Below are 12,909 nucleotides of genomic sequence, written 5' to 3' on the forward strand. Positions count from 1 at the left end.
CTTACACGCGGGGAACATGTGTCGCGGGGACTCCCTTGCATCCCGCTGCAAAGCACCTGCACGGGAAGTCTTGTCTTGGATCTGGGCGTTTTTTTTTCTCCTTCAACGCAGGCCAAGTCGTAGATTTGCAGCAAGGTTGTTGTAGATGTGGTCAACAACAGCAAGCTATTTTGTTTCTGCTGTCGGTTTCTGGGCGACTATGGCTCTGTTGGGCTGACACAGATGCCCATGTCTCTACCATTTAGATTGTCTCACGCATCTTCTCATCAAACGTCAACCTCCCAACTCCTTCTCCGAGCATCTCTGCACCTGAATTCCTCCGCTTACAAAGCCAGCACTCGAACAAGAGGGGGAAACGAATCGGCGAGACAAATCGGGTAGGTCGTGTGACGCAGGAAGAGCTGCTCCGGGACCACCACTACACCTACACTAACAAATTAACGACGACGAAGAGTTCGTTGGCCAAAGACGCCGCCACTGACACCGGGTCCGCCCTGTTAAATCCGAAGTCGCATTTGCCCCAGTCCAACACGTCCCAATGGGCCGGCCGCACGGTCGAACATGAACATGAGCAAACGCCAAAAGTTTGCCGGTTCGGCAACGCGGCAACGCCAATCTGGACGTCGTCGACGTTCACGACTTGGCTAGCAGCAAACCATTCCGCCGACCCCAACCACGCCCCCCGGTCACATTGCTCAGCACATTAGCTCCCACACACCCTTCTCTGGTTTGGCCGCTGCTTCGAGACCAGTCCCGATTCCCACTTTTCCCGATGCTCGCCATGGTGCCGGGGTTCGAGTTGGAGCAGCAAGTGGAGAGTGGAGGTGCTTGTCATTGACTTTGTAATGGAAATCTGCTGCGCGCGCCGCCGCTCCTTCGCTCTTTCGCGACGACCATGACGGACGAATCTTTCTTTGTCAATTTTTGATTTCGCTTTCTCTGCCAACCTGGGTCCCTGAACTGGCTAATAACCAAGCCTGCTCTTTCGCTTTCCTTGCCCAAGCATTTTTTCTCTCTCATGCTCTTGGAGCTGGGCTTTGTGAACTCATCTAATTTCCGTTGAATCAATCTCATATCACGAATTTTTCTGCTCACCTTCGCCATCTCTTCTCATGAACCAGAGCCCTCCGGCCGTAGCATCCAACCAAGAAGACTGACATCTTAACAAACACCGAGTTGCTCGGGATACGCCCTTCAACTCTACCAGACCAGCACAGATGACAACCAAGGATCATCGCGAGGTCCTCGACGACGAAAAAGTCGACGACATTGAACGCGCCGCAGGCTCCCAGACCGAGGATGGCACGCCCACAAACAGCAGCGACTCGGTGACGACGACCCGCAGCAACCACGGCGCCGACGACGCCGCCGGAGATGCCAAGGCAGAGTTGGCCAACACCGCCACTCCTGTGGCGGGTGGCACGACCGCCGAGACAAAAGGGGCGTCCGAGGCGCAGACGGCGCAAGGAGCCCCTCCCGGCGCCGCACACGACCCGGAAGCCGGCCGCACGAAGCTCGAGACCACCCTCATCGTGCTCTCCCTCTGCGCGGCTCTCTTCCTGGCGGCGCTGGACGTGACCATCATCACCACCGCCGTGCCCACCATCGCGGAGGAGTTCAACAGCAACATCGGCTACATCTGGATCGGCAGCGCCTACCTGCTTGCCAACGCCGCCTTCGTGCCGACCTGGGGCAAGATTTCCGACATTTGGGGCCGCAAGCCCGTGCTCCTGTCCGCCGTCGGCGTCTTCTGGGTCGGATCGCTGATCTGCGGGCTGGCTACGAGCATGGGGATGCTCATTGGGGCGAGGGCAATCCAGGGCATAGGTGGAGGAGGCATCATTGTGCTGGTCAATATCTGCATCAGTGACTTGTTCTCCATGCGACAGCGCGGCGTCTACTTTGGCATCATGGGCATGGTCTGGGCCGTGGCCTCGGCGGTTGGGCCGGTCGTGGGCGGCGTGTTCACGAGCCAGGTTACGTGGCGGTGGTGCTTCTACATCAACCTGCCCATCTCGGGCGTGGGTATAATAATTCTGTTCTTCGTGCTCAAGCTGCACAACCCGCGGACGCCGGCCGTCGAAGGCCTCAAGGCCATCGACTGGATCGGCACCGTCACAATCATTGGCGGCACCCTCATGTTCCTCTTCGGTCTCGAGTTCGGCGGCGTCACCTACCCCTGGAGCTCGCCCACCGTCATCTGCCTCATCGTCTTCGGCATCCTCACCATCGGCATCTTCATCGTCAACGAGTGGAAGTACGCCCGCTACCCCGTCATCCCCATGCACCTGTTCCGGAGCTGGTCCAACCTGGCCGCCTTCGCCACGGCCTTCTGCCACGCCTTCGCCTTCATCTCCGGGAGCTACTGGCTGCCCCTGTACTTCCAGGGCGTGCAGGGCGTCTCGTCCCTCCTCTCGGGCGTCTACCTCCTCCCCTACGTCCTCTCGCTCTCTCTCATGTCCGCCCTCGCCGGCATCCTGATCCGCAAGACTGGCAACTACCTCTACCTCATCATCGGCGGCATGTTCGTCTCGACCCTCGGCTTCGGCCTCTTCAACGACCTCCCGCTGGAACGCAACTTGACAAAGATCGTTCTCTACCAGATGGTCGCCGGCCTCGGCATCGGGCCCAACTTCCAGTCGCCCCTGATCGCCGTCCAGACCTCGGTCGAGCCGCGCGACATCGCCGCGGCGACGTCGACCTTTGGCTTCATCCGGCAGATGGCGACGTCCATCTCCGTCGTCATCGGCGGCGTCGTGTTCAACAACGAGATGCAGCAGCAGTACCCGCGGCTGAGGGAGCAGCTGGGCCCGGAGCTGGCGGACATGCTGTCTGGCTCGAGCGCGGCGTCGAGCGTGGGTGTCGTGGCGGGCCTCGAGGGGGAGCAGGGCAGGATCGCGCGCGGCGCGTACCTGAGCAGTCTGAAGACGATGTACATCGTCTACGCCACGTTCGCCGGCGTGGGGCTTATCATGAGCCTGTTTGTCAGGCAGAAACAGCTGAGCAAGAACCACACGGAGCACAAGACGGGGCTGAAGACGCTCCGGAGCCGGACGGGACGGTGAGCAGGGGACGACGACGGGTATGCGGGGGATTCATTGCGCGGTGTTAGTACAGGGCATCATTTTGTTTGGCTGCAGGGGAGCATCGAGCGGATACCAAAAAATTGTTGGATGCATTTTTTTCTACTTTTTTTTTTTCTTCTTTCTATTCCCCCCCAACCTCCCTGGCTGGGACAAGCATTTTGGCATTGTAGCGTCCTTGTATGTACATCAATCAATCATGCAAGCTTCCTCTTTCGAGGTCTCCGGCTGTATATTGCAGAGAGGCTCAACCGCTTTTCGAATTCAGGCTAAATGACGGGTGATGTGTCTTTCCACGTGGACTACCAAACATTGGGAATCGTGTCCCTCGACGGGGACGTCCAGGGCGGCTTCCCTTCATCCGGGGAAAAAAGGATAAGAAAAAAATTGGAGAACGTTGCAGCGAGCACTCAAGAAGGTAACGGAGACTAGCGGGCAAAGAGCCGGCCGTGACGTCGAGGTGAGGGGAGGGAAACAATGGAATAATGGCCCTGGCCGAGAGGGTGGGCCATCTGGAGCGTCGACGACCCTACATTCTGGTTAAAGTTGAGTTTCTGCAAATGAAGTTGAACCTGTTTGGGGGGTTCTTGTCCTGATAACCTGGTTTTGATAACACGCGTCCCATCGCGGGTGTCCTCCCCCCATTGTTCTAGCTGCGAGAGGCTTCCGGTCGGCTTCATTGGCGGAATCCCGGGGATCCACTCATGGAGAAGAATACTTCCGTTCGGGGATCGGAGGCATGGAACTGTGGTCCGTAGTTCTTTCGTAATGCGACCTGGCGGCTTGATAACAAAGGCTCGTACTTGAGGATTTTGCGGTGATGGGCGTGCTATCTCAAAAAGGTGCTCCAGGAACAGGACCAGTGCTCGAGTTATCAAAAGACGAGTTGACAACCATCAAAACCCGGCTTTCAGTAGAAAGGGGGGCGCACATAGACCCAATGCAGACATCTGCCATCCAAGACCCATGTCGGTGGCCCCGAGACTTGGGGCCGGGATGGTCGCATCTTGCCCCGGAGGGGCCCCGAGAACCTCAAATGGGGAGGAGGTTGCAGCCACCAGCCAGCCCTCCACCGGAATCATCACGTCCGCTGCCTCATTGACAACAACTGCGAACAAGACGTCGTGTATATAATGCTCTCCGCAACTCCCGAACCCAAGGATGCCACCCGCGTTTACCTCCCCCCAATCTAGCTCAAATCGCCCCCTCCCGCCCAAAGACCCTCCATCGCAGGGCCCCATCTCCCACAATGCGCCCCTTTACCCTCCTCGCCGCCGCCTTCACGGGCCTGTGCTCCCTCGCGAGCGCGGCCTCCCTCCAGCAAGTCACCTCCTTCGGCGCCAACCCCTCGGGCGCCAAGATGTACATCTACGTCCCGGACCGCCTCGCCACCAGCCCCGCCGTCATCGTCGCGATCCACTACTGCTCCGGCACGGCGAGCGCCTACTACTCCAACACGCCCTACAAGGGGTACGCCGACACGTACGGGCTGATTGTCATCTACCCGGAGTCGCCGTACAGCGGGACGTGCTGGGACGTGAGCTCGCCGGCGTCGCTGACGCACAACGGCGGCGGGAACAGCAATGCCATTGCGAACATGGTCACGTACACGCTTGACAAGTACAGCGGGGACCGGAGCAAGGTGTTCGTGACGGGGACGTCGTCGGGGGCCATGATGACGGTAAGTTGCCCGGGGGATTCGGGGTAGCGGACGGACTTCTCAAGCCGGGGACGAATGCCTGCTCGTTGTCGATGATTGCAGTCGGTCTGGTTTACCAAACAGCAGAGTGCGCGGAGAGAGAGAGAGTGAGTGAAAGAACAGAGCTAACGCGGACGGCAGAATGTCATGGCGGCAACCTACCCGGAGCTCTTCGCCGCCGGCATCGCCTACTCGGGGGTCCCGGCGGGCTGCTTCTACACGGGCACCGTCAACGGCTGGAACTCGACGTGCAGCCAGGGCAACTCCATCTCGACGCAGGCCGTCTGGGCGCAGACGGCGCTCAACATGTACCCGGGCTACGCGGGCGCGCGGCCCCGGATGCAGATCTACCACGGCAGCGCCGACACGACGCTGTACCCGCAGAACTGGAACGAGACCATCAAGCAGTGGACGGGCGTGTTCGGGTACAGCCTCACGGCGCAGCAGACGCTGCCCGGGACGCCGAGCGGCCAGTACACCAAGTACGTGTACGGGCCGAACCTCGAGGGCATCTACGGCACGGGCGTCGGGCACAGCGTCCCGGTCATGGGGGCCGAGGACCTGAAGTGGTTCGGGATCACGGTGAGCTTCGTCCTTTCCCCCCTTTTTTCTCTTCTCCTTTGTTCCTCCAACTTGCTCTTTTCTTCCCACTGGCTCCTTCACCAGTCTCTGGAAAAACAAATCAAAACACGGTTGTGCGAGGAGAACAGTCCAAAAAGAAGCTGACTTTTGATCTTTAGGGCGGCTCGACGCCGCCGCCGACGACGACGCAGAGCACGGCGCCGCCTCCGGCGACTTCGACGGCGCCGGGTGGAGGCGGCTGCACGGTGGCCCGGTGGGGGCAGTGCGGCGGGAGTGGCTGGAGCGGGTGCACCGCATGCGCGAGCCCGTACACCTGCCAGGCAGCGAACCAGTGGTATTCCCAATGTCTGTAAGATGTTCTTCAAAGGGCGTATGGTGGGCGTCAGTCAGCTCGGAGTACTCCTGCTCAAAGCCGAGGAAACGGTCCCCGGTGGGTCCCGCCCGAGTCAGGCCAGGCATCCGGTAGCCCGATTCCTCCATCCGAACGATTACCGGAAGGGTTTATTCTCGCTTCGTCTCCATGTTGGACATCGGCGCATAGTTTTAGGGCGCGTAGATAGTCGTACCATTGACGGGATTGTCGGTCTAGACCGCCCGAACTAGCAGTTCCCATGTCCCTGGGACTTGAAGCCACAGAGGATACTCCCACCTTGTCACATTGCAGCTTGAAGCCCTGTGGTTGGATCTCGCATTCCTGTACAAACTCGGCCCCCGCCCTGCATCTCACACTGCCGATTTCACCAACCCCGAACCGTAACCAAGATACTGGGAGCCGGGGCATCTCCGGCTAATGCATTGCACCATCAGAAGCCCCAATGACCGTCGAGGGGAACAGGAAAAAAAAGCCCACAGCGGCCGCCCCCAAGTGAAGGATTCATCGATTAATCACCGCAGGATATTGCGTGATAGCGGAGAGGCATCGCGCACTGGGGCCTTGGCGGTCCCTAGCCTGACCGGAAACCAAACAATGGAACGACAGTAACCTCCAACTATTGCATCCTTTGATAACGACATCTGATGGCTCCACAGCCTTCCCTCTCTCCCCCCCCGCCTGCGCGATGTGTGATATAAGTCTAAACGCCGCGGTCGACCTTTCGGGCTTGTCGTTGCGGCGCGCCTTCAATACGACACTGTAAGCCGGGTCATTGGTTGCTGGTTATCTGCGTCTCTTGAACCAACACGAAACCCAGCCTACGGATAACCTCGCCGCCAGAAAAGTGTCCAAAAACAATATGGCTGACGAGAAGGAGGTGACGCCCCAGGTGGCGGCGCCGTCCAAGGGCAAGACCGTCACGGAGAAGAACGCCGACGTGACGCTGCGGCTCCTCGAGCAGCATGGCGACGAGTTTGGCCCGCTCACGCCCGAGGCGGAGAAGAAGCTGCGCAGGAAGCTTTACCTCCGCGTCATGACTCTCCTGTCCGCAATCAACATCATGCTATTTGTAAGTCGAGGGGACGGCCCCCGTGCCGAGTGCAGGCGCAGCTCGCTTACCATCAATGCTCGTCAATAAAGGTCGACAAGTCAACACTCGGGTATGCCGCCATCCTGGGCTTGTTCGAGGAGACTGGAATCAGGCAGGCCCAGTACAATAACCTGAACACCATGTTCTACGTCGGTATGTGCAACCCTCCCCCTCCTCCCCCTTCACCTGCCAGTGCTGACAATCGGGTCGTGCGTCCTTCCAGGATACCTGGCGTTCCAGTGGCCCGGCCATTATCTGATGCAGAGGCTGCCGTTCGGCAAGTACGTGGCCGTGACGATCTTCGCCTGGTCCGTCATCATCTTCCTGCACTGCGTCGCGACGCGGTACGCCGGGCTCGTCGTGATGCGCCTCGCGCTCGGGGCGGCCGAGGCGGTCATCGTGCCGGCCATGGAGATCACGATCGGCATGTTCTTCAACCGCCACGAGCAGTCATTCCTGCAGCCGGTGCTCTGGATCACCTGCCAGGCGGCGCCCGTCGTGACGGGCTTCCTCTCGTACGGCCTGCTCTGGACCACGGGGCCCGTCCTCCCCTGGAAGCTCCTCCACATCGTCACGGGGTGCCTCACGCTGGTGCTCGCCGTCTGGGTGTGGCGCGACTACCCCAGCAACCCGGCCGAGGCGCGGTTCCTCACGCTCGAGGAGAAGGTGCACGTCATCCGCCGGGTGCACCAGGCCAACCAGAGCTCCATCGAGCAGAAGCAGTTCAAGAAGGAGCAGTTCGTCGAGACGATGAAGGACCCCGTGTCGTGGCTCTTTGCGCTGCAGTCGTTCACGCTCATGTACTCCAACAACCTCAACTACGGGCAGAAGAACCTCATCACCACGTCCATCGGCATCAAGCCGCTCGGGTCGACGCTCGTGGCGGCGGCCGGCGGCGGCTTCGGCGTGGCGTGCTGCGTCGTCGCGACGCTCGCGCTGCGGCGCTGGCCGCGCAACCTGGCGCTGCACGGCACGGTGTGGTGCCTGCCGGCGGTGGCGGGCGGCATCGCCATGACGACGGTCGACTGGGGCCAGAAGGTCGGGCTGCTCGGGTGCCTGATCCTGGCGGCGTCGACGTACGGCGTCACGTACATCATCGCGCTGGGCTGGACGACGTCGACGGCGGCCGGGTACACCAAGAAGCTGACGCGCAACGTCATGTTCATGCTGGGCTACAGCGTCGGCAACCTCGTCTCGCCGCAGATCTGGGTGGCGGGCAACGGACCGCGGTTCTACGGCGCGTGGATCTCCATGATCACCGTCAGCTGGGTCGGCACGCCGCTCATCCTGTGGGTCATCCGCTTCATCCTGGCGCGGAGGAACGCCGAGCGGCTCGAGTACATTGCCGGCCTGAGCGACGACGAGCGCGAGGGCTGGGTGGAGCAGGTCGACGAGAACGGCGAGGTCGTCCGGGTCAAGGTCGACATTGCCGTGCTGGACCTGACGGACCTGCAGAACAAGCAGTTCATATACCCCATCTAGGGGAGACGAGCTCTGCCGGGCTGCTCTCAATAACTCTCAATAAAGGGCCGGGGAGATTCTGTTCTCGTAGGACCTTTGGAAGGATGAGCCGGCCAAAATGGGGAAACTTGGAAGATATTCCCACACTGCACAATATTAGAGTTCGCATTTAGACTTAATGAATGACTTGGAAGGAATTCACTTCTCAAAACCGATGAGATAGATGCCCACCCCCTTGCCCTCAACACTGTTGATACCGCTCCTTTGCTTTGCCACCCTGATTTTCCTGCGCGACCTTGGATCTTTCGTCTCGTTCTAGGCCCTCATAGTCCTGGCTCCAGATCAAGGTTATATGCCTCCTCCGCACCCGAGGCGTGGTTTCGTAGCTTAATAACGTTTGTAAGCACGCTTACATCCAGCCCGGGCTAAATCATGTGGGGGGCACCGGCTCAAAAAAAGAAAGCTTGGGGTGGCCGGTAAACCATTCATCCGGGGGCAGGTCACGAACGGGCTAGTAGCGCCGGTGCTAGATGCTGCAGAGCCCAGCCTTGGTGATGATGGGCCGGCGTCTTCGATCAAGTCCTGTTGAGGTTGACCTCTCTATGGAGGTTTTGTGACGTCTTTGGAAGCACACATTCAGGCGGCCGGCCCCTCCAGCTTCAAAGGGGTCCTCGGGGCCCGGTCGAGGGTGGGTTGCGATGATGCAGCAGACTCGGGTCGGACCCTGCGCATCTTTCCCACCAACACGCCGGGCGGGGATTTGACGGCGGGCACGCACGCTATTCTGACGTTGACGGTGACTTAGCATATGGCCCGGGCCCCCCTCCCCTGCCTCCCTCGCCATCGGCTTGTCGGAATAACGGAAACGGAAATACGGAAATAAAACAACTAAACCTGGCGGCATCCTGACTCATCTGAAATAATGGTTGACTCGTTCATGCCAGGGAATTTTCTCCGGCCCCCGGTGCGCTTCCGGTGCGCTTGGCTAGCACACGGTAAACCATTTGCTGGGCCGGTTCGATGTCTTGGCTGCAGGATGCGGCCGGGCGGGCAGGCATTTTTCAAAAAGCCGGCAGCCGGAATCTCGAGGGGAGATAGGGTTTATCGGGTTCGTCCCGATATGCGGTCGAGTCAAGGTTCAAAAGTTCAGACGTGCAAAGGGACAGGGACAAGAGGTGGGCTGGCGTGGTAGGATTGACAAACAAACACGCACATACACATACACACACCTACACACACCTACACACACACACCCAGCTTCAGGTCTTCGACTCCCGCATTCTCATGCCGTGAACCTCTCTCCCCGCGCCGTTTCTCCGTAACGGGCGGTAGGCGATAAGACAATGCCAAGTGGGTGGCCGTCGCTCCAGAATGTTTTGGCGTCTCCCCCCCCCGTTGGGCAACTGCCAGAATGTCTTGACTCAGGCCCAAGCTTTTTCTTTGACGCTGTCACAATGCCCCGGCGGGATGGCGTCGACGCAACGCGCGCGGGGAATGGACGCCACAGGACTTGCGTCTTCCGCACTAGGCCAACCCAGCCCGCTGCTTACTCTCTGTGCTCTCTCTTCAGCCCTGTGCATGTTAAGCTCCTCCCCCCCAATAGGCAATAGGCTAAGCAGTCTGCAGGAGGGCGCGCCAGCCCGACGTAGCCTAGGCCTGCTCGTGTGACCAGAAGCTGTGCTGGGATGGCTGGGGGTTGGAGGGAGTAAGCCATAGATCTAAGCGACTAGTAGCTGCCCCCAGGTGGGCGGATGCACCGATGGTTTGGGGCCTTGTTTAGGTTCCTTGCCTCCCCTCCCCCCTCTCTTCTTTCAGCTTTGAGCGGTCTCGCCATCCCCCTGTCAAGCGCAGCTGTCCGGGAAGCAAGCCGGTGGGCGGCCTCGGCATGTTCTGGAAGCAGTCCTTTGCCTTATGCTGCTGTCGCCGACATGTTCAAATTTTACGAATTGGGAGCGTCGTATCCCATGCTTCTCGGCGTTTTGAGTCAGCGGGAATGGATCTGATTAGATCCATTCTCTGGCGCCAGTAGTCCTAAAAGAGGAAAATTATCCTGATGGGGCTCCATGAACCGCTGTCAATGGAGTGTGGGAGACGCACAGACGGAAAGAGTAGAGTTGGACGGAAGGAATGCCGACTCGTATGCCGCGTGCTGGGCGTTGGCATGTAGTGTATGTATGATAAGCGTCCCTAGTGCACTCTGCACATACGGATACACTAGATGGGCTGGGTTGGTTGACGAACGAAGAGAGGCAATTTTCATGGGCTCCATCAAAAAGTCCCCATATCCATCCAGTCCCCCCCCCCCCCCCCCTGGCGGTGGACAACCGGTCCTTACAAATTGCTGCACAATGGACCTAGAACGGGGCCCAACTCACCAATCCCACGTGCCTTTCAAAGACCTGGCACACACTTGGGGGGGGAGTTTGAACTCGCCGATTCGGGGGGTCTTTCATCTCTTAGTCTCGTCCCCTAGTTCGGGAATGGCGAATTTGTAAATTGTAACGGGTCCTGCTAGGGATTCCCTTTGTGGGCTCCCGCCTGGCTCTGCCGCTGGCGTCACTGGGGCACATCATTCTTTGCTACATAATACTCCAGCTCCGACTGTCGCCCGTTGTGGCTGCGTCTGTCTGGTCTCTCGTTCTAGTCCCAGTGCAGTCCAAGACGAGTCGAGTCGAGAAAAGGAGGAAACAGCAGTCACGATGGCGTCTCCATCATCATCCGAGAAGCAGCATGCTCCTCGGAAGAGCACCGACACCTTCTCCGAGGACAGGACGGCCACTGCGACGCCCGACTTCAAAACGTTGAAGGAAGAGAAGCAGATTAACAACGACGACCCGAGCGAATACCCCGAACGATCCAGCAGGGACGGTTCCACCGACGACAATGGCAACGAGCTCGCGCCGCAAGAGTCCAATGCCTCTTCTATCTGGGTCGCCGAGACCATGTCTTTCCCTCGCGAAGTGCTCTTCATCATCATTTGCTGCATGGCGCAGTTCTGCACCCGTGAGTTGAACCCCCCACGCGCATGTATACACGATTCACACGCCGGATCCAGACGAGACTGACAAGACCCTCCAGAGGCCGCGTACATGGAAACCCTCATCCTCCTCCACGTAATCGGCGACTCCTTCCACGTGGACAACCCGGCCCGCCTCGCCTGGCTCGTCGCAGGCTACTCGCTGACCGTCGGCACCTTCATCCTCTTCTCCGGCCGTCTCGGCGACGCCTTCGGCTATAAGCGCATGCTCATCATCGGCTTCTCCTGGTTCTCCGTCTGGTCCCTCATCGCCGGCCTCAGCGTGTACTCGGACTTCACCCTCGCCGTCTTCTCGCGCGTGCTGCAGGGCATCGGCCCGGCCATCTGCCTCCCCAACGCCCTCGCCCTCTTCGGCGCCGCGTACCGCCCGGGCCACCGCAAGGCCATGGTGTTTTCCTTCTTCGGCGCCGTCGCGCCCATGGGAGGCGTCGTCGGCGCCGCCGTCGCGTCCGTGCTGCAGCTGGAGTGGTGGCCGTGGGCCCTCTGGGCGCTGTCCATCTGGCTCGCCATCCTGGCCGTCGCCGGCTGGTTCATCATCCCGGAGCCGCCCAAGAAGATGCGCGCCCCGAGGGGGTTCAAGAACCTGTGCATCGACCTGGACATCCCCGGCGCCGTCACGGGAATCGTCGCGCTGGTGCTGTTCAACTTCGCCTGGAACCAGGCCCCGATCGAGGGGTGGAAGACGCCCGAGGTCCTCGTCCCCCTCATCCTCGGCCTCGGCCTCTTCGCCCTCTTCGCCGCCATCGAGTTCAAGTTCGCCCCGAAGCCGCTGCTGCCCTTCGAGGCCGTCAACGCCGACGTCGCCTTCGTGCTGGCGGCCGTCGTCTGCGGCTGGGCGACCTTTGGCGTGTGGACGCTCTACCTCGTCCAGATCCTGCAAGAGATCCGCACCCTCTCGCCCCTGCTCACGTGCGCGTGGTTCTCGCCCGTCGTGGTCACGGGCGGCCTCGCCGCCGTCATCACCGGCAAGCTCCTCGGGCCCCTGAAGGTCCGCCCCCCCATCGTCATGACGCTCGCCCTCGTCGCCTTCACCATCGGCGTCATCCTCACGGCCACGGCGCCCGAGAACCAGACCTACTGGGCGCAGATCTTCGTGTCCATGATCATCATGCCCTTCGGCATGGACATGAGCTTCCCCGCCGCGACGCTGATCCTGTCCAACGCCGTCAAGCGGGAGCACCAGGGCATCGGCGCGAGCCTGGTGAACACGGTCGTCAACTACGGCATCGCCCTGGGCGTCGGCTTCGCCGGCACGGTCGAGGTGCACGTCAGCAAGGGGGCGGGCTCCAAGGCCGAGCAGTTCAAGGGGTTCCGCGGCGCGCTGTACATGGGCGTCGGGCTCTCCGGGCTGGGACTGTGCGTCGCGCTGTTGTTCCTGGCGAGGGAGTTCCGGAACCGGCGAGAGCAGAAGCAGGACGCGGAGAAGGCCGCCGAGGCGCAAGCGAGAAGCCCGTGAGCGAGGGGTCGTCGTTTGCTTTTTTTCTATTCTTTCTTGCGGTTATAGACGATGCATTGCGCGGCGCATACATGTTAGCGACAACTAGACATGATTTTTAATAGATATAAATAATGTCCATGAAGGGA

At 60.1% G+C, this 12,909-nt stretch overlaps 4 protein-coding genes across 4 annotated transcripts; all 4 read left to right on the top strand.

Annotated features, from left to right (window-relative positions):
* Window positions 1–1,217: 1,217 nt before the first annotated feature.
* On the top strand, window positions 1,218–3,065 carry EsH8_VII_000845 (major facilitator superfamily-domain-containing protein; the record flags this gene model as incomplete). Its single annotated transcript, XM_083270978.1, has 1 exon — window positions 1,218–3,065. One exon carries the CDS (start codon window positions 1,218–1,220, stop codon window positions 3,063–3,065), a length of 1,848 nt encoding a protein of 615 aa, XP_083128535.1.
* A 1,267-nt stretch (window positions 3,066–4,332) lies between these two features.
* EsH8_VII_000846 (CE1 family esterase) lies at window positions 4,333–5,717 on the top strand (the record flags this gene model as incomplete). The annotated part of the gene is made up of 3 exons (XM_083270979.1): window positions 4,333–4,764; window positions 4,924–5,364; window positions 5,523–5,717. 3 exons carry the CDS (start codon window positions 4,333–4,335, stop codon window positions 5,715–5,717), a joined length of 1,068 nt encoding a protein of 355 aa, XP_083128536.1.
* Window positions 5,718–6,596: 879 nt separating this feature from the next.
* Window positions 6,597–8,309, top strand: EsH8_VII_000847 (major facilitator superfamily domain-containing protein; the record flags this gene model as incomplete). The annotated part of the gene is made up of 3 exons (XM_083270980.1): window positions 6,597–6,806; window positions 6,878–6,980; window positions 7,051–8,309. 3 exons carry the CDS (start codon window positions 6,597–6,599, stop codon window positions 8,307–8,309), a joined length of 1,572 nt encoding a protein of 523 aa, XP_083128537.1.
* Window positions 8,310–10,987: 2,678 nt separating this feature from the next.
* Window positions 10,988–12,781, top strand: EsH8_VII_000848 (major facilitator superfamily domain-containing protein; the record flags this gene model as incomplete). Its single annotated transcript, XM_083270981.1, has 2 exons — window positions 10,988–11,291; window positions 11,367–12,781. 2 exons carry the CDS (start codon window positions 10,988–10,990, stop codon window positions 12,779–12,781), a joined length of 1,719 nt encoding a protein of 572 aa, XP_083128538.1.
* Window positions 12,782–12,909: the final 128 nt, after the last annotated feature.

The sequence above is a fragment of the Colletotrichum jinshuiense genome, chromosome 7, assembly GCF_051148585.1.
Source record: "Colletotrichum jinshuiense chromosome 7, complete sequence".
NCBI lineage: Eukaryota > Fungi > Ascomycota > Sordariomycetes > Glomerellales > Glomerellaceae > Colletotrichum > Colletotrichum jinshuiense.